The 26,241-nt window shown below is 23.8% G+C and overlaps 1 protein-coding gene across 1 annotated transcript; it reads right to left on the reverse strand.

Annotated features, from left to right (window-relative positions):
- Positions 1 to 6,295: 6,295 nt before the first annotated feature.
- LOC122500131 (homeobox protein goosecoid-like) lies at positions 6,296 to 21,302 on the reverse strand. The gene is made up of 3 exons (XM_043608893.1): positions 20,391 to 21,302; positions 15,405 to 15,694; positions 6,296 to 6,747 (listed from the first exon to the last, which is right to left on the reverse strand). Exons 1-3 carry the CDS (start codon positions 20,890 to 20,892, stop codon positions 6,580 to 6,582), a joined length of 960 nt encoding a protein of 319 aa, XP_043464828.1. The 5' UTR covers positions 20,893 to 21,302; the 3' UTR covers positions 6,296 to 6,579.
- Positions 21,303 to 26,241: the final 4,939 nt, after the last annotated feature.

Raw genomic sequence — 26,241 nt, forward strand, 5'->3', positions numbered from 1 at the left:
TTCTTGTAATGAATTCAATTATTTTGAAAATACTTAATTTTAATAAAATTCTTTACAGACATTCAATTATATTTTCGAAAAAACTGTAATTGAATTTCTCGAAAGAATTTAATTATTTTCAAATATTCCTATAAAATTCAATTATTTCCTAAAATTTTAATAAAAATCTTTACAAAAATTAAATTATTTTTAAAACAATATTTTAATTAAATTCCTCGAAAAAATTCAATTATTTCCTAAAATTTTAATAAATTTTTCGGAACAATTCAATTATTTTTATAAATGGTAAAATTCTTCTCAAGAATTAAATTATTTTTATAAATAATAAAATTCTTCTCAGGAATTAAATTATTTTCAAATTTCAATACAATATTAATAAAATTCTTCTTTATAAAATTCAATTATTGCTTTCAAAATTTTCAATAAAGAAAAAAATTCAAAGAAATTCTTCAAAAGAATTTAATTACGATTTTAGAAAATTTTAATAAAATTCTTCGCGAGAATTCAATTATATTTTCACAATTAAAGAAATTCTTCGAAGGAATTCAATTATTTAAAATTTTTTTTGATAAGATTCTATGTAATCTAATTCAAAATTAACATAAAATTTTCACTTGTAAAATGGAAAGTAATATAATTGTTAAAAATATAATATTTTTTATAATTTTTATGAAATCTAATTCTTATTTGAAATAATTAACATAAATTTTTTTAACAATCGAAATTTAAATCCTCGAATTATTATTCTACATAATTTTAATTTAATAAAAGTTTTATTTCTTATAATTTTTATTGCATAGAATTATTACTTATAATATAATGTTTATTTTATAAAATGGATTAATTTTTTTTATTTTTATTTTATCGAATACGTGATTCACAGAATATTTAACGAATTAATGAAAATCCACTGTTAAATCAATGAAAATATTTTGTTAATTTGTAAAATATTTTGCGAATCAAGTGGCATGAAAATTAAGCCACATTAAAAGTTTTATAAACTAAACATTATATTAAATAATAATGTGCAATAAAAATTATAAGAAATAAAACTTTCATTGAGTTGAAAATTATGTAAAATAATAATTCGAGAATTTAAATTTTGGTTATTTAAAAAATATGTAAAACACAGAGTATAATTACTTCAAATAATAATTAAATTTCATAAAAATTTGGAGAAATAAATATTTTATTTTTAACAATTATAAAAAGCAAAAAGGTGTTTTTTAATATAATATTTTAATAATATTTTATTTAATAATAGGTATTATTTATTTATTATTATTTATTTAATATATAAATATTTTAATATATATTTCAAAAAGAGGAGTTTAAAAAGGAGTTTATTCAGTTTAAAAAAGAGGAGAATTAAAAATTTATTATTTTATCTTTTTCATATAAATTATGAAATCATGACATTTTGAAGTTCCAATAAAGTTACTAAATTATTTAATTTTTCTCTATTTTTTCAAGAAGCCGATTGTTTTGTTATGATTACCGCATTGTAAAAAGCACTTAAATAGATCGTCTCTGAGTCCAAAATCCCAAAGTCCCTGCGGTACATTAAGGATCTTATTAGTTTCGGTTTAGCTGCCCCTTTATGTACTCAGTCCACTAAAGTTTCCATGACTTGATTCTGGAAAGTTACAAGTTTCACGATGTCCACATAATTGGCACCCACAGGCTTTTCATAATATATATATGCATCTACTTGCACATAATTATCAAATTATCAAATTATGCAGTTTAGGAAATTAAATGTATATATATTTAAAAATTATAAATATAAATAAAAATAAATAATATTCACTTTAATTTCAAATATTAAACAATTCAAATTTAAACAATTACCAAAGATTAAAATACTGTTTTGTATATCTATATATTTTGAATTAAGAAAAGAAATTTTACATATACATCATCATTATAATAAAAACATTTATAAACGTTCAACTTTATATTTTTTTTCACAATAATTTAATGCTTTATTCACATAGATTCTAAATTATATTTACATGTATATTTACATATACTAATTATCATTTTATTTACAGTCTCGTGGAGAATTTTCAAATATTAATACAAAAATTCCACTATAATAGAGTGTTAAGTCTGATGGTATGTTTTGTTTAAAGAGAAATTCACTTCTATATAACAGAATTAAAGCTCTTAATTTAGTTCGGTGAATGAATCCTTAATTTTCAGTATAAATTACAATCGAACCTGTCGGAATGCAACAAAAATTTTTCTATATTCAAAAATGTACAAATTATTTTCACTTACTACCAGATTGTAAAATATTGTAATAATAATATTTCAAAAATATTACAAAAATTTAATTAAAAAACAATTTTTATTTCCGGTAATAAAATCCAAAAAATCGAGTTGCATTCCGACAGGTTTTACTGTATTACATTATAAATAAGCTGTATAGGAGTAATCACAAAACTGATTTGCAGCCTTCCTGAAAAATAGTGTCATATATTTTATCGATTTTGGCTAATATAAGAATAGACGCCCCATGCTTTCTTCGAAAGAATATTATATACAAATCTGACAATATATTTCACAGTTTGATTTCGTTAGATTCGGAAAATAAAAGTAATATCTATTTTTTTTCACTAAATCTTAACACTAAATATATTGTCAAAAGAGATTTTTTTTACAAATTAATTGTTAATAATTGAATTAATTAAATGAATTAAATTAATTAAATTAATTAAATGAATTAAATTAATTAAACTAATGTATTACAAAATCTTGATATGATGTGAAGCTTTCTTTATTTTATATACCGTATTTTAATAATAGCCTAAAATTTTATACTATAACTATTAAGGATCTAGTGTCATCTTCAGTAATTATAAGTAGTGCTTTAGGTAAATTTGAGCAGGTATCCAATCAGGGTCGAATATAAATGCGAATTTATTACTTTACTGAATAAGAACTAGTATTTTTATAGATATTAATACTGGTGTGTAATAATGTGTATTTAAAAAAAATATTGAATTTTATCTTCCTAAGATGATTACAAAGAGAGTTTTCTTGAAAGTATCAAATTATTGTTAATTAAATAATAATAAAGTACATATTCCGGTAATCTGTTCGCAGTTTGAAGTTAGTTGTTGTTTGCTTTTTTGTTTCTTAACTTTTTTATCATTTTTATTTTCAAATATTTTCAATTATTAAAATTAATGTATTGAAAATTATCGAATGGTTGTAAAGAATTTTATCGAAAATTTTCATAATAATAGAATTCCTTCAAAGAAATTTATTATTTAGAAAAATAACTGAATTCTCGCGAAGAATTAAAAATTTTTAAAAATCCTAATTTAAATTCTTTTGAAGAATTTCCTTGAATTTTTTTTTTTTAAACTAACGGAATTTTTTTTAATAATTTTAATTGAAAATTTTGAAAGCAATTAAATTTTATGAAGAAGAAATTTATTAAAATTGTATAGAAAATAATTGAATTCCCGAGAAGAATTTTACAATTTATAAAAATAATTGAATTGTTCCGAAGAATTTATTAAAATTTTTAGAAAATAAATGAATTCTATGTTAATATATTTGAAAATTTAAATTATTTCGAAGAATTCTATTAAAATTCTTTTGAAAATAATTGAATTTCTGCAAAGAATTTTACTATTTATAAGAATAATTGAATTATTGCGAAGAATTTTACTATTTATAAAAATAATTGAAATGTTTCGAAGAATTTATTAAAATTTTAAGAAATAATTAAATTGTTATGAAGAATTTTATAGAAATATTTGAAAATAATTAAATTCTTTCGAAAAAATCAATTACAGTTGTTTCGAAAATAATAATTGAATTTCGGTAAAGAATTTTATTAAAATTAAGTATATTCAAAATAATTGAATTCTTCCCAAGAATTTTATTATTTTTTGAAAATAATTGAATTCTTTCAATTTTTTTATCGAATATAATTTTTAAAAATTCCAATGACAGTAATTTAATTTTTATATAGAATTTTTTAAAAATATTTTCAGAATAATTGAATTATTTTTAGAGAATTTAAAATTCTTGTTGAAATTGAATTTTATGGAAATTTTTGAAAGTAATTAAATTCTTTCGTGTAATTTTATTTAAATTGGATTAAAAATAATTTAATTCCTGCAAAGAATTTTAGTATTTATAAAAATAATTGAATTTTTTCGAAGGATTTATTAAAATTTTAGAAAACAATTGAATTTTTTCGAAATGTGTTAAAATTTTTTTTAAAAATTGAATTCTTTCGAGGAATTCAATTAAAATTGTCTTGAAAATAATTGAATTTTTGTAAAGAATTTTACTAAAATTAAGTTTATAATCAAAATAATTGAATTCATCACTAGAATTTTATTATTTTTTGAAAATAATTGAATTCTTTCAATTTTTTTGATATTTAAAAATTGCATTGAAATTAATTTAATTTTTATATAGATTTTTTTTTTAATATTTTGAGAATAATTGAATTATTTTTAGAGAATTTTAAATTCTTGTTGAAATTGAATTTTATAGGAATTTTTGAAAATAATTAAATTCTTTCGTGTAATTTTATTTAAATTGGATTAAAAATAATTTAAATTCCTGCAAAGAATTTTAGTATTTATAAAAATAATTGAATTTTTTCGAAATGTGTTAAAATTTTTTTTAAATAATAATTGAATTTTTTCGAGGAATTTAATTAAAATTGTTTTGAAAATAATTGAATTTTTGTCAAGATTTTTATTAAAATTTTAGGAATTAATTGAATTTTATAGAAATATTTGAAAATATATAAATTCTTTCGAAAAATTCAATTACAGTTTTTTCGAAAATAATTGAATTTCTTTAAAGAATTTTAGTATATTTATAAAAATAATTGAATTGTTTTAAAGAATTTATTTACAATTTTAGCAAATAATTTGAATTTTATGGAAATGTTTAAAAATATTTGAATTCTGCCGAGAAATTCAATTAAAATAATTTTGAAAATAATTGAATTCCTGCATAGAATTTGAATATTTGTATAAAAATAATTGAATTTTTGCGCGATGAATTTTATTATTTTTTAAAAAAAATGAATTGTTTCGAAGAATTCATTAAGATTTTAGAAAATAATTGGATTTTTCGAAATGTGTTAAAATTTTTTTTTGAAAAATTGAATTCTTTCGAGGAATTCAATTAAAATTGTCTTGGAAATAATTGAATTCTTGCGCGAAGAATTTGAGTATTTTAAAAAATAATTGAATTGTTTAGAAGGATTTATTAAAATTTTCGAAAATAATTGAATTTTACACTTAAGAAGTGGATTTTTTAAATTTTGATTATGAAATTATTTAAAAAATTTATATTTGAAAATAAAAAATTTTGTAATTTGATGCTATAGTTGCTAGTTAATACTAATGTGGATCAAAATTGATGCCAAAAATTTGGATCAACTTTTGATTTGATCCACACTTTTGGAATCAATATTCGTTTTTAAATTTTGTTATTTGATACTTTTAAGTTAACAGTGAATGTTTTTTTCTTTACCTTTTCTAAAATTTGTGAATTATTAATTAAAAATAATAATTTAAGAGTAAAATAAATAATAGGTATTATTCGGATGAAAAAGGGGGAGGCATCTATCCTAAAATTTACCTTTGTTGATGTACGCGGATTTTAATAGGATGAGTGTGCTATACATACACATTTGATCCATGACTTTTTTTTCATTTTCATTTTATACTCGTTTTCGCATACTTTTAGACGATATTGTAGAATTATATTCATACTTTAGAAAGAGTATTTTATTTATACAGTAATTTCAATTGAATTACACTGAATTTTCGGCTTTATAGAAAAATTTCGTTTAATACTTACAATTAGTCGAATCTGGTAGTGTTTCATCAAGCCTCTGTTTATTTAATATTGCGGAACTTTCATTGTCACCATTTTGGCGCTTTTATTTTACAATTTTTAAAGAGGTTCTCCGGCTACTCTTAAAATCGACTTTCGTTAAATTTTCTTCAAATTTTTGAGGAAATGTTTCTTTAAGGAAACATTTCCTCAAAAATTTGAAGAAAATTTAACGAAAATCGATTTTTTTAAAAGATAACAACCTTAAGAGTCCTTAAGAGGCCTAAAGCAGAAATTTTCAAGTTTAACTATTTCGTTTTGACTTAAAATGAAAGCATAAACTCAAAAAAAAAAAAAAAAAAAAAAAAAAAAAAATGAATACAAGGAATGCGTCACCTTTAGCATTTATCCCATAAAATAATTATTGATTACTATATGAGAATTGCAGTCATTTTGGAAACATGTCTCTAACATTATATGTGTCATTTATTTACAATAATTTCATTATGTAGAAATATTAACAAATTTTTGTTTTTTATCTCGATATATTGTGTGTATATATACTACAAAGCCCTAAAACTTAGTCATCGCGATATGGTTTATTATATATATAACATTCTACACGAGAAGTTAGAAGTATTCGAAAAAATTCACAAAAAACTTTCAGAGAACGATTTCTATAATAGCGACATATATTTTTCAATGAAATTAGTATTTTTTTTTATTTATACTTGAAATTTAAATAAAAAAAAACTACGCGACTTCTAAATCTGAACTGTCGGTATCGTGATCGTGTGTTCTATTTAAATTGGGGTTTGTAATACTTTCTGATGGCCTCTGATCGAGCTGTAATTTCCTTAGTCTTTCTTGTTCTTCTCGTTTTTGCTTCCGCCACTTTGCTCGTCGATTTTTAAACCATACCTGAAACAAAAATTTTATTATTTCTTATTGATAGCTATTTTTCGAAATCGAGTGGAAAAGTATAGTGAAAGGAATTAAATTTGTTTTCATTTTCTACATTATAGAAAGATTTCGTCCCCCTCCCCTATATAAGGGATGATAGGTTACGTGACGTTCCCCATAAGGACTTAAATTTAGGTCAACAAAATACTATACTTTATAGCAAATCGTAAAAAAAAGTAGTAAATAGTTGATTTAAATTTTAAATTCGCTAATACTAGAAATCAAAAAACTATTCTCAAAAATTATAATCAAATTCTTTAACACTATTCAATTATTTTCAAAAAATATTCGAAATTCAATTATTTTCAATATCTAGTATTTTCATGAAATTTCGCAAAGCAATTCAATTATTTCAAAAAAAAAAAAAATTGATAAAATTCATCCAAAATTCAATTATTTTCAAAAACAATAAAATTTCCACCGGAATTCAATTATAATTTACAATAGAATTTAAAAAAAAAATTCGAAAAAATGAAATTAATCAATTATTTAACAAAATTTTTATACAATTATTCTTCACAATAATTCAATTATTTCCACTAATAATAACATTTTTCATGGAAATTCAATTTTTAAAAAAAATTTTTGATAAAATTCTAAGCAAGAATTCAATTATTTTCATAAATAATAAAACTCATCGAAGAATTTCAAGTATTTTTAATACTATTTTAAATTAATTAATCGAAAAATTCAATTATTTTCAAAAATAAAGTTTTTCACAAGAATTCAATTAGTTAAAATAAGATTTCCATAATATTTATTATAATTCGAAAAAATTAATTATTTAAAACAATGTTTATAAAATTCTTATGAAGAATTCAATTATTTTCAAAAATAACAAAATTTTCCACTAAAATTCAATTCTTTTTAAACATTTTAATGAAAATTTTCGCAATAATTCAATTATTATTTTCATAAATAATAAAATTCTTCTGAGGAATTGAATTAATTTGGAAAATTTTAATAAAAGTTTTTGAAAATATTCAATTATTTTTATAAATAATAAAATTCATCGCAGGATTTCAATTATTTTTTTGTAAAATTTTACAGGAATTGCTTAAAAATGTAATTATTCTTAAAAATTTAATTTCAATTTCTCGAAAAAATCAATTATTTAAAAAAATGTTTGTTTAAAATTCTTTGGAAGAATTCAATTATTTATTAAAATGTTAAAATTTTTAACGGGAATTCAATAATTGAATTCGATAATTGTTCGAAAGTAATCAATTATTTAAAATATAATTTTAATTAAATTTGTTTAAAATAATTCAATTATTCTATATTCTCTTAGACTTTAAAAAAATTTTTGCTAAGAATTCAATTATTTACATAAATAATTCTTCGAAAGAATTCAATTATTTCGATAAATTACAAAATTATTTCCAATAATTCAATTATTTTGAGTCATTTTAATAAAATTCTTTGCAAAATTCAATTATTTTCATAAATAACAATATTTACTAGAAGAATTCAATTATTTTTAAAAGTAATCGTCTGCAAAAATTCAATTATTTTTATAAATAATAAAATTCTTCTCAGGATTTCAATTATTTTCAAATACAATTTTACAGAAATTGCTTGAGAACCTAAATTGTTCTTAAAAATTTAATTTCAATTACTCAAAAAAATCTATTATTTTAAAAAATATGTTTTTTTCAATTCTTTGAAAGAATTGAATTATTTACAAAAATATTACAATTTTATACAGGAATTCTATTATTTTTAAATATTTTAATAAAATTGTTCGAAAGAAATCAATTGTTTTAAATAAAGTTTTAATTACATTTTTTTTAAAATAATTCAATTATTCTTTTAGATTTTAATAAAATTTTTCCCAAAAATTCAATTATTTACATAAATAATTCTTCGAAAGAATTCAATTAGTAAAGATAAATAAAAAAAATATTCCCGAAAATTCAATTATTTTCAGGTATTTAAATAAAATTCTTTGCAAAATTAAATTATTTTAATAAATAACAATATTCATCACAAGAATTCAATTATTTTCAAAAGTAATAAATTTCATCTTGGAAATTGAATTATTTTAAAAAATGCTAATCAAATTGTTCGCAATAATTCAATTTTATGAATAATAGAATGTTTTTTAGGAATTCAATTATTTCTAAAAAAAAAGTTTAATAAAATGCCACACAGACATTCAATTATTATCAAAAATTTTAATAGAATACTTTGTAAAATTTAATTATCTTTAAAAACTTTTTGCATTTCAATGATTTTCAATATCTACTATTTTCATAAAATTTCCAAACAGAATTCAATTATTTAAAAAAATTTTGGTAAAAATCTTCGTAAGAATTCAATTTTTTTTTATGATTAATAAATATTTCTCAGGAATTAAATTATTGAATTTAGAATTTCCATAAAATTAGTGAAAAGAAATGAATTATTTAAAAGTTTTTATAAAATTCTTACCAAGAATTTAATTATTTTTATAAATATTTAAATTCTTTCATGAATAATAAAATTTTTACTACAGTTTTTTGTTAAGATATAGCCAATACAGAATGTCCTCTTATTTTGAAAGATTTTACATGCAAATAAAGCTATAGCGATAGCGCTATATTTAAAAATGAATTAGGATTTTCTTTTTACTATGTGTACTATGTTTACTATATATGTGTACAAAATTCATCTCAATTTAATATTCTCCATATTATCTACTTTTTAAGTAAACAAAAGTTTTCTTTCATCCGCATTAGATGGTTTAGGTTTTTTCTAAGATCCTTATCCAATCATCTTTTTCACTGAAAAGTCCTGTATTACTAATTTTAAACAAATATAAAACAAATTCTCATATATATTTATTTGACTGCAGGTGAATACTGAATAGCAGGTATATGTTTTCTTAAAAGACCTAAAGGTTTTAAGAAAAAAAGGACGATTCTTCTTTAGCATACACCGCCGGATAGGTGTGTGCGGGTGGTCTATTCTGTATATATCTCGCTTATAAACACGCAGAAAGACGTTTTATTTCAAAATTAATTCTAGCGCAATAAAATTTATTTTAAAGATTTTTTTACTTTTTCTCTTAACTAGAGCTTATCTAAATTAAATTATTTTTCTGTTAATGATATTTTTCGAATCTTTTTCCGCAGCCAGGGTTGCCACGCAACCTGGAAACCTGGAAAACCTGGAAATGTCAGGGAATTTTTATAAACCTTGAAAAAACCAGGAAAAGTCAGGGAATTTTGATTGGAATCCTGGAAAATTATTATTTTCTAAAGTTATTGTGCTTATTCTTGAAATTTAATTTTTCTTTAATTCAATTTTATTAATTCAATTTTAAAAGAGTTGCCTTTACAATTTTTCCTCGCAATAATTCAATTATTTTCATAAATAATCAAAAAATTTATAGATTTACAATTATTTTCATATAAATAATAAAACTCATCGCAAAATTTCAATTATTTTTCATACAATTTTAATGGAATTTCTCGAAAAATGTATAATTATTCTTAAAAATTTTATTCAAATTCATCAAAGAAATTCAATTATTTTCAAAAGTAATAAAATTCTTCGCAGAAATTCAATTATTGTCAAAAGTTTAAAAAATTCATCGTCAAAATTTTAATTATCTTTATAAATATATTAAAATTTTTCTCCAAAATTCAATTATTTTCAAAAATTTTAATGAAATTCTTTTTAACAAATTCAATTTTTTTTCAAAAATTCTCCCCCAATCAATGATTTTTAATATCTACTATTTTAATAAAATTTTCCAAAAGAAATGAATTATTTTAAAATTTTTTTATAAATTTCTTCGCAATAATTCTATTATTTTCAAAAATATTCAATTTATGTTTACAGAGATTCAATTATTTTTATAAATATGTAATACAATTTTTTACAGAGATTCAATTATTATTTTCATAGATAATAAAACTCATAGCAGAATTTCAATTATTTTTTATACAATTTTAATCGAATTCCTCGAAAAATGTATAATTATTCTTAAAATTTTATTAAAATTCGTCAAAAGAATTCAATTATTTAAAAATTTGTTTATAAAATTCTTTATGAGAATTCAATTTTGAGAAACATTCAATTATTCAATAAATTATTTATTTTTGTATTAAAAATAATTAGGTATTTAAAAAGAAATATTATTAAAAAATTCGTCTAATAAAGAATTCAATTATTTTCAATTATTTTCAAAAGTAATAAAATTCTTAGCAGAAATTCAATTATATGGTCAAAAGTTTAATAAAATTTATAGTCAAAATTTCAATTATTTTTATAAAAATTAAAATTTTTCTCTAAAATTCAATTATTTTCAAAAATTTTAATAAAATTCTTGGCAATATTTCAATTATTTAAAAAAAATTTAATAAAACTCTTGACAAAATTTCAATTATTTTCAAAAACTTTTCTCAATTCAATGAATTTTTTTTTACAGAGATTCAATTATTTTTAATACATTTTTAATCTAATTTCTCGAAAAATGAAACTATTCTTAAAAATTTTATTGAAATTCGTCAAAAGAATTTTAATTACCTATTTAAAAATTTGTTGATAAAATTCTTTAAATGAGAGTTGAATTTTAAAAAAACATTCAATTCTTTAATAAATTATTTTTTTTGTATTTAAAGAATTGAATTGTCGTAGAATTTTTTAATAATAATTGATTCAAATATGAATTTCAGTTAAAACTTTAGATAATAATTGAGTTTTGAAAAGCAGGTCTCAAATTAGAATCTTTGAATGTTTGAATTTTTCATACTTTTAACTTAAAATTGTGTAGATTTAATTTTTTTGTAAAAGTTGAATTGAATTTTTTTTGAAGTTATTTAAAGTTTTTATTTTCTAATATATATTTGATTGGAGAATTTCCGAATACCTGAATAATCGATGAAATTTCGTAAAATTGAATTGTAAACAAAAGGATTTGAAAATGTTGAAAGAAATTAGAAATTATTAATAATAATTAATTTACACTTTATAAAGAAGAATTTTAGTTAAAAATTGTGGAAAACAACAATTGAATTAAAATAATGAAAGTAATTTTGAATAAGTTACAGTAACAATATTCTTATAATAGGTATAAAATGATGATTTTATCAGTCCAACATTTTTAATTCTTATAAAACATGAAGATATCGATTGCTCCGAGTCGAAGACTCGGAGTGATCGATATTTTCATGTTTTATAACATGTTTAATTTCAAAAAAGGTTTGAATTAAAAAATTTTATAAAATATAAATCTAGTTTTAAAAAACTGGAAAAACTCCGTTTTTGAACCTGGAAAAGTGAGGGAATTTGAAATGAGTAAAAGCGTGGCAACCCTGGTAGCTTAGTCTGTAACTTTTTTTTTTAATTTTTAATCAAAATTTGTATTACAACGCTAAGTTGTATTTTAGGGAATTTTATTAATTTAAGGAGCCAAAACAGGCGATTATAGGTAAAAAAGGGTGAAAGGTTAAAAAAGGTAAAAACTACCATCCCTGAGGTCTGTTATGTTCATGTAGCATGATTTGATATTCAAAAGTGTCAAAAAATAATAATTATTAGGAAATTTTATTAAATATTCTAATTACTAAGAGCATATGACAGTGTATAGGTAAGACCATTATGACTAAAGCCTTTAATCTAGTTTGCAATTAGCTCTTATTGTGATAGGTACATATGCACTAATACACATCTATACATTTGTGCATTAGAGCGGTAAACAGCCACCGGGCCGCACCGTGCGCGTCAGCCGAACAAACTTTACCTCTCCATATATATTACTTATATACATATACATATCATGGGCTTACATTATGCCATTTATTAATCGTCCCTAATTTGCTTTCAAATACAAATATGTGTTTGTCAACCTGAAACTTAATACATTAACAGCCTAAACTTAAAACCAATTTACCAATTTGTCAAACTCTACTTCCGCTTCTAGGTCACAAATTTTATGTTTGTATTCTCTCCAAAAGTATCAGCTTTCTACTCAAATTGACAAATTGCTCAATAATTTTATTCAAATCCAAAAAGATGTTTTCTAACACACTGAAAAAAAATATTCTTAATTTAAGAATATATATACTATAAAAAAGGTGTCCAGGATATTCCCCGCACTTAAATTAAGTGGAAATATTCTTACAATGAGAATATATTCTTATAGAAGGAATATTTCCCACTTAATTTAAGTGGGGAATATCCTGGGCACCTTTTTTTTTAGTATTATCTTCTTAAATTAAGAATATATTTTTTTCAGTGCATAGTTTCTAAATTCGAATCAGTTTATTCACTATACTTTCGTTACTGATTCAATCAACGTTTTCAAAACTGAAAAATCAGTGATTTGATATAGTTCTTTCTTTGGGGATTTCTTGTGGCAAAAGAATGCACAGAAAATTAAGTGGCCCCACTTATATTAAGTAGAAAATATTCTTACAATAAGATTGATATTCCAGGGCTCGAAGAATGTAGGTCTGTAAATCCTGTAAAAGTCCGTTTTTTTTTAAAAAAGGTCCGTAAAGTCCGCGTAATTTCATTCAGAAAGGATGAAAAGTTTGTAAATTGTACGATATAATTTGGAGAATTTTAGAGAAATTACAAATGATTAATGATTGCAGAAATTCAATTATTTTAAAAGTAATAAAATTCTTCACAAAAATTCAATTATGTTCAAAAATTTTCAAACATTCTCGTCAAAATTTCAATTATCTTTAGAAATATTAAAATTCTTCTCCAAAATTCAATTATTTTCACAAAATCTAAAAAACATTATCAACTTTTCAATTATCTTTATAAATAAGTAGCAAAATTCTTCGAAAAAATTCAATTATTTTCAAATAATTTTATTAAAATTCATTACAAAAATTTCAATTATTTTCATAATTAACAATATTTATCACACGAATTCAATTATTTTCTAAAGCAATAAAATTCAATTATTTTCAAAAATTTTAATAAAATTCATTGCAAAATTTGAATTATTTTCAAAATTAATAATTTTGGTAGAATTTTCTCATAAACATTGATTTAAAAATAGATTTCAGTTAAAATCTTAGATATTATAATAATTGAATTCTTTCGAAGAATTTCATTAAAATTTTAAAAATAATTGAATTTTATTGCGACATTTTTTTAAAAATTGTCTTAAAAATAATTGAATTTTTACCAAAAAAAAGTTTTATCAAAGCTTTTTTAAAATATTTGAATTTCTGCTAAAATTCTGATATTTTTAAAAATTATTGAATTCTTGCGAAAAATTTTATTAAAATTAAAATTTCTGAAAGTAATTGAAGATCTGCTAAGAATTTTGTTATTTTTAATTTATGCCAAAGAATTTTATTAAAAATTTTTAAAAATAATTGAATTCCTGTTAATTTTTTTTACAAGAATTTAATTATTTTTGAAAATTTTAATAAATTTCTTCGCAAGAAATTCAATTATTTTCATAAATAATAAAATTCAATGCAGAATTTCAATTATTTTTAATACAATTTTAATCGAATTTTGTCGAAAAATGTAATTATTCTTGAAAAAATTTATTAAAATTCGTTGATAGAATTCAATTATTTGAAAATTTTGTTGATAACGTTTTTTTATGGTTATTGAATTCTAAGAAACGTTCAATTATATAATAAATTATTTATTTGCATTTTTACATTTAAATTTGTATTTAAATAATTGAATTCTAGTAGAATTTTCTAATAAAAATTGATTTTCATTTCATAAAAATTTAAAAATGAATTTCAGTTCAACTTTTAGATAATAGAATATTAAAAGCAATAGAGCGTGAATTTTTAGAAATAACTGAATTTCGAAATTAATTTTTTTGAAAAAGTTTAATTGAGTTTTTTTGATATTATTTTTAGTTTCTATTTTCTAATATTTATTTAATTAGAGAATTTTACGAATAATTGAAATTTCGTAAAATTGAATATTGTAATGAAATCAATTTGAAAATTGTCAAAGAAATTTTTCGAAAATTTAAAAAAATAATCGAAGAATTTTATTTTTAAATTCTTAAAAATAATAATTGAATTGATAATGATTTTAATTATTATAAATTATTTTTATTAATTTTTATTAATTTTTATTAATAATTATTATTAATTATTATAAAACATGAAGAAATCGATGACTTCGAGTCGAAGACTCGGAGTTATCGATTTCTTCATGTTTTATAGAATTATGAAAAATTGAATTTCTAGTTTTAAGTAAAATGTTCTCTTATTTGATTCGGCCTGATTCTATTTTTGCCAATTGGTCCGTAAATGGTCCGTAATTTTTAATTTTTGGTCCGTAAAGTCCGTATTTTTAAATAATTTCACTGCTTCGAGCCCTGATATTCTTATTGTAAGAATATTTCTCATTTAATTTAAGTGGGGCCACTTAATTTAAGTAGGGATTATTAAGTGGCCGCAATTAATTTAAATAGGGAATATTCTTGGCTCCTATTTAAGTAGGCGCTTCCTAAAATTAGATTATCCTTTTTTCTATGTGTTGCCCCAAAAACCTTTTGTTGAGTTTTGAGCAACTGTTTCAAACATCCTGTAGGTATATTTTGCAAAATCTATATTTTAAGAAATTTTCAAGTTGGTTTTGATCCTTTTGGCACATTCTGTTTGTTAATTTTTTTAGTGTTTAATTACCTCGATTCGTTCCTCCTTGAGATCGACCTGTAGAGCAAGTTGTTCTCTGAGAAGAACATCGGGATAGTGAGTTTTGTCAAAAGTTGCTTCTAGCTGTTCAAGTTGCTCTTCGGTGAAAATTGTTCGATGGCGTCGTTTTCTCTTCGCCATTGGCCCAACTCCTGGTGTATTGGAATTAATTTGGTAAGGATGTCCTGAATGGTAGAAAGCTGGTTGTCCATGGAGAGAAACTCCCGCAGCTGCCATTGCAGCCACATATCCTCCTGGATACAAACCAGGATATGCTGCAGCTGCAAAATGAATAAATATACTTTTTCTTTAAGCAAAAAGAATTGTATAAGAAAAGCTGCATATAATATTTATTATTCATAGAATAGAATTTTACCGAGACTATTCTTTAAGTCTACATTCCATTGATATCATTTTGTAAGTTACATTCTTACAATGTTAATTGTTAATTATTAATTGTAGTTTTGACGAATTAGAATTTCTAGTTTCTTTCGATTTCCAGTGATTTTAATGCCAACAATAAAAAATAGTTTTTTATATTTCACGGGGTCTTGACAATTATTTAGGAAAAGTGAACCAACACTATACTCGATTTTGAAAAAGGGTCCTTACTTCCTTTGCTCGAAGTACTTTTAGAAGAAAAGCAATTTTTTTCCCCAAATATTCATTTCATGTTTCTAGGAAAACTCTTGTTGCGGTCGCAAATCTACAAAATCTGCTAGAGACTCGAGCGCAGGCAATGTCATAAAAAAAGGGTGGACTCTGCTATGGCTACCACATGCTAACACATGTTTCGTACTTTTTCAATCGTTTTTGAGTTTTGACCGTTAAATTTATAAAAAAAAATAGTGAAAGTCTTACCGTGAGAAAATGAGATTTTACTTAAATTTTCGAATTCTCTAAATACCAGAAAAGATTAAGTATATAATTAATCATTGTCGAAATAAGGCTACAAAAAATGGATTATTTAACAGATTCTGTACCAAAATTAGTACTAAACTAATTTTTAGTGAATAATTTTTACATAAAAAAAAAATAATTATTAGCATCAAACCTGACTCGTAAAATACGCTCACGTATATTTAAAAAAGAGAGTGCGAACTGGGACCTTAGGCACAAGGGACGTTTTAGTGCAAGTCTTGAGAAGAATAAAGCTGCTTAAATATAATGTCTTGTCGAGCAATTCTACGCTATAGGATCTTTCTCTCTCTCTCAATGGTTAAATATATACATGTATATATTAGTTTTTTCTTCAATCTCCCTCTACTGTGCAATGGGTATATTTTTTTTGTGCTGAATTTCAAACTGCCCCGCAATCATTCGTCCGTGATAGAAACGGATTCCAGAATCTCAACATTTGCAACTAAGTACTCAAAAGAAAAAAAAGGGAGATACTTTTAACACTCTCGTGAGATTTATAAAGAAACATTCGGCGGCGCAGGCTTTATAAAAACCTCCATAGGGATTTGCATCACTTATACAACATCTAAACTCTTTTCTGACTCCCTGTTGTATATATGTATATAATACATATTCTATATAATATGTATTCCTATTCCGTACAATAGGTAATAATCAATAAAATTTCTCTGCTAAAGACATTATTAATTTATCAAACTTTTGTTAAACTATTGATTATGTATTAAACTATTGAGATTATGTGTTGTGGATAAAATTAATGTACTTTTATGATACATTGCAAAAAGGAGTGTTTTAATTTAATGCAGTTTTTCTATCACAAATTGGGACAAAATACGAATCAAAAGTGTTGCATCGCAACATGTGTTGCGATGCAACACTTTTGATTCGTATTTTGTCCCAATTTAAGTAACTTTTTAGTTATTTAAAATATCTTGCTTTAAGATGTTAAAAGTATCTTCATAACAATCCTTTACAGATAATTTTCAGCAAATGTTTTGGAATAATAGTTTTGAGGTGAACCACAGTTCACACATCTAATAGTTATTATCGTATCAAGGGCGCAAAATAGGTGATTGCGACGATGGCGAGATGAAGGGACCGACATAATTTTTTGTCCTAACTGCATGAAAAGTATGGCATTGAGGGCACGAGCGAAGCGGGCGCAAAAGTACAGCAAGCGGGCGTAAAAGTACTTTTGCGCCCGCTCCGGCTGGATGAAGCGGGCGCAAAAGTACTTTTGCGCCCGCTTCCCCAACCCCGGGCGAGAATCAGTTACTTTGCGCCCACTTTAAGTGCCCGAAATGACATACTTTTCGTGCAGGTAGGACAAAAAATACTTTATGTTTCTTACGGTTTTAGTTATATCTAACATTTTTGGAGCATCTTGTCTTATTTTTAAAAAAAGACACCTATTTAACTTATATGCCTAAAAGTATGGCTTATGCTATACATAATTTCGTTTCGAAAATAAAAAATTTTGATGGTTAAAAATGTTCATGACAGTGATCGCCTGGCGGTTAAAGCAAAAATGACCGGCGCGATTCTTATATTAAGAGAGTTTAATCTCATATATAGATTTAAGCTACTAAGGGAAGGGTAAAAATCACTTATATGTTATAGCCGTCCCCCTGCGCGTATTTGGCACTGATTATATGATTTTGTTCTCACAGCATTCGGTTCAGGGAGAGTCGTATATATATCTTTAGGGATGGCATTCGTCGAGAAAAAAGTATTATACATAATAGGTGACCTTTGCTTTTCTAGTTTTAAACTCTTTGCCTCTTATATGACCATATAATTTATGTCTTCCTATAGATCCGGTATAAAAAGCTATATAATAAGCTTCTCACATAAGTGTCGGACATTTAAAAAGTATTTTATATAAATAATCTTTTAGCAAACACTGTTTTTCTAAGGATATCAATTTTTATTAGTATCAATTTGATACTTTCACATAGAAAAAACGATAAACTAATTTTAAGAAGCGTCTACTTAAATAGGAGCCTAGAATACTATTTAAATTAAGTGGCCCAACTTATATTAAGTGGGAAATATTCTTACAATAAAATTGATATTCTTATTGTAAGAATATTTCACAATTAATATAAGTGGGGACACTTAATTTAAGTAGAGAATATTCTTGGCTCCTATTTAGGTAGGCGCTTCTTAAAATTAGATTATCAGTTTTTGTGTTCAAGAAAACTATCTGTTTATCTATGTATGTGCCGACGGTAATTCAAGTTCAAATAATAAAAACATTTCATTCTATGATTTGTACATAAAAGTATGAATAAAAAATTGGATTTTTGTCTGCTTATAAACAAACTCTGAAATCTGTATCTTGAAACCAAAGTGACTGAACAGTATACCCTGTTTTTAAATTTAGAACTTTGGGTCAAGTCATAACTTTAGGACTTAAAAGAATTCTTTCAAGTGCGTATTAATACTCTAAAGTCTGTATAATATTCAGTCAAAAATGGTTCTAAAGTCAGTTCTTCTTCCAAACGGTATTAGTCAAAGGGGGACTGAAAGTAATCTTCATTACTATTTTCAAAAGTGATCTAAAAGTAAAATTTACTTTTTACATCACTGATAGAATCAAAAATTGAAATAAACTTTTGGTATCAATTTGATCCACTTCCCTAAGAGCAGCGGATGTTGTATCCTACGGACGTCCTAGTCACATCTTATTTTCTACGAAACGAAATCGAGACGAAATTAAAAATCCCAGATTCTATGAAATTAAAATAAAAGTGTTCACAAATTTTAAGAGCAAAACTTTTTAAGTTTTGTGGACACTTTTGTTATTGAAATGTGTGAAAATGATGAGAGACGCCATTTGCAGAAAAAAGTATAGATATAGTTTGCGCATGTGCTACTGTGAAACTTTTTACAATACTCGATTGTACGGACGATCGTCGAAATTTAACGCATTTATATGGCTACAAGTAGCATCTTCGAAATTTAAGTTTCACATGCTGTACCTTTCGAAAAATTTGTCCAATAATTAAGAGGTCTACCCGCACCTTAGACTCGCTAAAGTGTTTTTCAGGTTTAAATTGTAAATATTAACATTAGGTTTATATTTTTGTGACCGAAAACGATGAAAAAAACAAGGTTGTTTTTAAATTTTTTCAAAAAATGCCCACCATTTTGTCAATTTTGCAAAAAAAAGAAAATCGTATGGTATACGCCATAGCTATTAACATACTGAGTCTAATACTGTTTGGATTTTTTGATTCGGACCATTCATGTCAAAAATTTCATCAACGGCGCACACCCACTTTTTCATGAATATTTTACAAGAATTATTTTTAATTAAAAAGGAATATTTAACAAATGAAAACAGTTTTTTTTCGTGCACTTCGAGGGTGTATTTATTTATGCGTAAAACCTCACATAATATATTTATAATTTAAAGCTGAAAAAGATTTACAAAAATAGCCTTTTTTAGCGCCGCGGTAGACCCCTTAACTTCACTTGATATAAAAATAATAGGAAATAATAAGTGTAAAGTGAATTGAATAGTAATAATATTTAGATAGGAATAACAGATGCACCATTAGGTACAGATACTGCAAAATTTTTCCCTAAGTTATGAACGGAAAAGTTGGAAACAAGTTGTGAATCCAGATGTTCGTCTAATGAACATTTTGCTTCCTCTTTACGATCAGTAAAAAAATTTTCTGATTTAAGAGAATTGGATATACCAGATACCATCATCTCTATATGTACCATCTCAAAACGATAGTTTTGAGAAACGAAACTCGTTTTGAGATGGTAAAGAGATGATGTTATCTGGTAGCATAAAGATGTTACAAAAATATTGTTATGCTATCTGGTAGCATCAAAGATGTTATACAAAAATATTTGTTCTGCTATCTACTATAAAATCAAAGATGTTACTCCGTACAATCTGATTATGTATCACAGTTTTTTTAATATCTAATTGAGACAAAAGACGATTAGTGTTGCGAAGCAACATTTTGATTCGCTTTTTGTCTCAAAGCTATAGTCTGATTAAATATGATTAAACATTAAATATTTATGACTCACCGAGAAAATCAGCGGGCATAAAAGCCAAATGATGAAGCTGCTGTTGGAGAGGATGTATTGTCGGTGTTCTATTATTTGTCGAACCAATAACGTCTGTACTTTGCATAATGGACAAATTTGCTTGATTACTGGACGTTACCATTGGTCTCGGCGCTAAAATACTGTCAATAGTAAACAATGATGCAGGTGTATTTAAATTTGCCGACGAACTAGGTCTCGATGATTCTCTAGGCATGAATTTCCCCTGTTCGGGACTTTCTCTACCACCTGAGAAATTTCTTTCGTGATTTTGAAATTCATGATGATGATTTCTAGACGAACGATGAGAATTTGAATCCATGGCAATTTTTAGCTTGTGCTCAAATGACTCTGGTGAATAGTTGTACAAATAACGATGATTATAGCCAGAAATACCGGGAGCATCCTGCATTAAGGGACTTGAGGGTTCGGTCATTGGTGAACGTGACCTCGGGGAATCACTCACATAAGCACTTTCCACCATGTTACGCAGTATTATCACCTGAGATATTTCTTGATTGTTTTTACACTCAAAGGAATGTTTGCTTCTGATTGGGCAGATTCATTGCATCGAAGACAGCAATAAGTTATAGAATTGGAAATGCTTATTCATTCTTTAGATAGGTATCAACTTATCTACTAAGAAAAATAAAAATAAAATCCTCATTTTTGAAGCACTTTGGGAGCACAATGTTTCTGAATGATGCCGATCGATTATAATTATAATTTTGATAGAAAATTAAAGAAAAAAAAAAGGATTCCTTAAGCATGAAAAATTGTAGTCCGGTATACTTGACTGAATGACTATATGAGGGGTGCGATTCTGGCTTGGCAAAATGTAGAGAGAATTGAGCTGCTCTGAGCAAGAAGAACTGTACAGTGGAAAGGTGCCTGAGTCGCGGTGGATCTACTGGTTGAGAGGCGTGACTAAATGCACAATGCTCCACCCAATTCCATTTAGAGCACCATTTTCCCCTACGTACTCATAGGAATCTGAGAGAGCAGGACCATCCCTGTCATCCCCTAAAAAGAGCGATCGACATCAATTTCGCAGTGACAGAAACCAAAGTAGCAGTGGGGATATTGTTGATACCTCTGTAGGGATACAGAAGGCGGATCTCATTCTACTCACAATGAGCTATTTTGCGAGGGATGGAGGATTTGTTGGGTTGGAGGGTCGGAAGACATATTTAACGCGCATAACTGACATGGTACGGGTGCATATTAGAGATTTTACTTCACCCGCGTTCGTCAATATATACATATATATATATATATATATAGTGAGAGGCATATAATGCTAACTTCCTATCATATTCTCTCTCCTTATACGTATGTTTTTCATTATTTTCACTATCATGAATCCCAAAACAATAAAAAATAAGCTGTACACGGTATTAAATTCATCTTCAAAAGCATAAATGTTGAATTATTTTTAAATATTACGTATAATGGAAAAATAAAATCAAGAATTGGATGTAGGTTGAAAACTAATATCTAGCTTTAATTATACATGAATGGTTTATTATAAAAAATATACATTAAAATATTTATTTTATTATATGATGAGAAAGTGAATATTGTCCCATTATACCGAAAAGATAAGCATTTCTGTTAATGATAAAGTTATCTAATGCTAATTACAACACAAATTTTCTAAGGATATCAAATTGTAAAATCGGTATAAGTATACAGATATAATATGATGTTTGAATTATTCAATTATTTTTAATATCTAGTATTTTCATAAAATTTAGCAAAACAATTCAATTATTTTCATAAATAATAAAACTCATCGCAGGATTTCAATTATTTTTAATGCAATTTTAAATTATAATTAATCAACAAATGCAATTATATTTTCAAAAATAACAAAATTTTCACACAAATTAAATTCTTTTGAACATTTTAATAAAATTCTTTGCAATTATTCTATTATTTTCATAAATAATAAAATTCGATGTAGAATTTCAATTATTTTTAATACAATTTTACAGGAATTGCTTGAAAATGTAATTATATTCTTAAACATTTAATTTCAATTTCTCAAAAAAATCAATTATTTAAAAAAATGTTTGTTTAAAATTCTTTCGAAGAATTCAATTATTTATTAAAATATTACAATTTTTCACAGGAATTCAATAATTGAATTTGATAATTGTTCGTAAGAAATCAATTATTTTAAATACAGTTTTAATTAAATTTGTTTGAAATAATTCAATTACTATATATTCTTTTAGATTTTAATAAAATTTTTCCTAAGAATTCAATTATTTACATAAATAATTCTTCGAAGGAATTGAATTATCTCGATAAATAACAAAATTATTTCCGTAAATTCAATTATTTTCAGGCATTTAAATAAAATTCTTTGCAAAATTCAATTATTTTTTTAAGAAATTGATAAATTCTTTCTTTAATTCTTCACAATTATTCAATTATTTTCCTAAATAATATACAATTTTTCATGAGAATTCATTCATTTAAAAAAAAATTAAATTATATTCTTCACTAAAATTCAATTATTTTCATAAATAATAGAATTCTTCTCAGAAATTGAATTATATAGTTGAAGAATTGAAAAATTCTTTCTATCGATAAATTACAAAATTATATTTTGAGGCATTTTAAAAGTCTTTGTAAAATTCAATTATTTTCATGAATAACAGGTATATTCATCACAAGAATTCAATTATTTTTAAAAGTAATAAATTTCTTCTTGGAAATTCAATTATTTTACAAAATTCGAATAAAATCGTTCAAAAGAATTCAATTATTTTCATAAATAATAATAAAACTCATCGAAGAATTTCAATTATTTTTAATATTATTTTAAATTAATTATTCAAAAAATTCAATTATTTTCACAAATAAATAGTTTTCCACAGGAATTTAATTATTTAAAATAAAATTTGCATAATATTTATTATATATTTCGAAAAAATTAATTATTTAAAACAATGTTTATAAAATTCTTATAAAGAATTCAATTATGTTTAAAAATAAGAAAAATTTTCACAGAAATTCAATTCTTTTTGAACATTTTAATAAAAATTTTCGCAATAATTCAATTATTATCATAAATAATAAAATTATTCTCAGGAATTCAATTATTTTTAAAAATTGTAATAAAATTTTTTTGCAACATTTAATTATTTTCATAAATAACAATATTCATCACAAGAATTCAATTATTTTCATAAATAATAAAATTCTTCTCAGGAATTCAAATTATTTTTGAAAATTTTAATAAAATTCTTCGCAAAAATTCAATTATTTTCATAAATAATAAAATTCATCGCAGGATTTCAATTATTTTTAATAAAATTTTACAGGAATTACTTGAGAAACATGTAATTATTCTTAAGAATTTAATTTCAATTCCTCAAAAAAATGAATTATTAAAAAAAATGTTTTTTTAAAATTCTTTTGAAGAATGCAATTATTTACAAAAATATTAGAATTTTTCACAGGAATTCAATTATTTAAAAAAAATTCTAATAAAATAGTTTGCCAGAATTCAATTATTTTCATAATTAATAAAATTATTCTCATGAATTCAATTATTTTAGAAAAATTTAATAAAATTCTTCAAAAAGTTTTCAATTATTTTCTAAAATTGTTATAAAATTCTTCAATATACTAAATTTTATTAAAATTTTAATTAAATTCCTTAAAAGAAATTAAATATTTTCAAAAGTTATTAATACAATTCTTCGTAAAAATTAAATTTTAAGAAACATTCAATATTATTTATTTTTGTATTTAAATAATTGATTTCTCGTAGAATTAAATTATTGTTTTTCGTACTTTTAACTGACAATTCTGTAGAATTAATTTTTTTTGAAAAAGTTTAATTGAATAATAATTGATGTTATTGATTTAAAGTAGAAGTTTAGTTAAAAATTCTAGATAATGTTAATTGAATTGAAATGATAGAAATAATTTTGAAGAAATTACAGTAACAATATTCTTATAATAAAAAAATAATTATTTTGTCAGTCGGTCATCTTTAATTATTATAAAACATAAAGAAATTGATTACTCCAAGTCGAAGACTCGGAGTGATCCATTTCTTTGTTTTATAATAATATTCTTTAGAGTTGTTCAATTTGAAAAGGTTTGAATTTGAAATTTTTGAACATCTTAATTCCAATGAAAAAAAAAAATGATGAAATATTTATTTTAAATAAAACTATTAATGTTTTGGAATAATTTTACTTTTGAAGAAATTTGTAAATAAATTTAATAGAACATTTTTTTGAGCATCTAATAAGAGAGTGAATCATAATATTTTTTAGGGTCAGGAAAAAAGTCAAAGTTGTGTTTGTAAATCAGGGAAAAATAAAGTTAAATTTTTGTGGCAACCCTGTATAAATAAATTATATTTTTATCTTTTTTTAACCAATTTTTATGGTCCCCTAAAAGTGTACCCTATTTTTTAAATTTTCAGTCCCCTATTTGCCCTAAAATACTTTTTAGGAGCACTGTGAAGCTTGTTTATTACTTAAATATAAAATGATTGGAAAATTTGTTTCAAAATTAGAGCAAATCTTTTAGAAGACGATTAAGTATATTGTACTTAAAATATTAACGTACATAAATTTTTTCGGCGTAAAGAAACACCCGGTATACGTGTATATATATATAAAATTCGATGTCTAGTTTTAACTGAATGAATCCGCATTGCGATTAACGTTGGGATTAGGATTAAGGTTGTCGAAGATATTGTACTGCATAGAATTGGGTGTAGTTTAGTTTATCGGGTGGGGCAAATTTGGCCAGTTTATATTCTTTAGGGGACGTGCATGATCCATCGATTCTTTTCATGCATGGTTCTCCACTAGTATATAAATCCAAGGCAAATACAAGCCCTCCTATTATTCCCAGTAACTACTAATACTGAAAGCTATCAAGGTATATACATATTATATATATGCTATATACATTTATATATATATACTCGTGGATAAAAGTATATTTTTTACATAAGCCTTTAAATATTTCTTAAAATCTGCGTAGTTTGAGTGAAAATAAAAAAAAAAAATTTTTTTTTAATAATACTGTCCCAGTACTGAGCCAATGGTGTGCCAACCAATTTTTGGGAATATAACACACACGCATATAAAGCATGTACCCAATTAAAATGAATGGATCGCACGATTTCACATAGTAACAATGATCTTTGGATATGTATTGACTGTAATAATTATCCCTCGGAACGGTAGTCTGAATTTATTGACTCGTCGGTTAATTACTTTAATTATTATACACCAGCGGTTAATGCCTGATCGAAATACACACAAAGGAAGCTGCTTTGATTTGAGTGCGAATAACGCATATCGCCTCGAGTCACCAATCGCCAATTAATTTCCCATAATTGGACGGACAGGCTAACGCAATATAACTGTAACACGTTTCTATCTCCGTGTATGATGTCCAACCACCCCACTAGCGTATTTCTATATCAACTTTATACTCACATACTTCAAAAAAATGAAAAAAGCAAAACAAAAATTGTTTTAAATATATAGTTTTATATATGTTATCTCTCGATAAAAATTATTCTTTAAATTAATTAATGGGGTTGACAAATAATATAACAGCATTAACTCACAATTGTCATATTGTCTCAATTTTATATCCTTGGAAAAACTATAGTATTTTAGAGGGCCCGCTGACCACTATAGTGCCCAGCAGTTATTTTAACGAATTTTTATCGAATTTACTTCTTATTTTAATTTTTCTTAATAGAAAACTACTCAAATCTGTGCAAATTTACCGGCCTAATTACTAACTACAAATGAGCAAATAAATTTCGGTCCATTTTGAA

Source organism: Leptopilina heterotoma, unplaced genomic scaffold, assembly GCF_015476425.1.
Source record: "Leptopilina heterotoma isolate Lh14 unplaced genomic scaffold, ASM1547642v1 Lhet_101, whole genome shotgun sequence".
NCBI lineage: Eukaryota > Metazoa > Arthropoda > Insecta > Hymenoptera > Figitidae > Leptopilina > Leptopilina heterotoma.

Coding starts and splice junctions, on each gene's coding strand:
- LOC122500131 (XM_043608893.1), bottom strand. CDS start 20,892: ATGGTGGAAAGTGCTTATGTGAGTGATTCCCCGAGGTCACGTTCACCA. Junction 15,695..20,390: donor TATGCCCGCTGATTTTCTCG/GTGAGTCATAAA, acceptor TTCATTTTGCAG/CTGCAGCATATCCTGGTTTG. Junction 6,748..15,404: donor TCAAGGAGGAACGAATCGAG/GTAATTAAACAC, acceptor TTTTTGTTTCAG/GTATGGTTTAAAAATCGACG.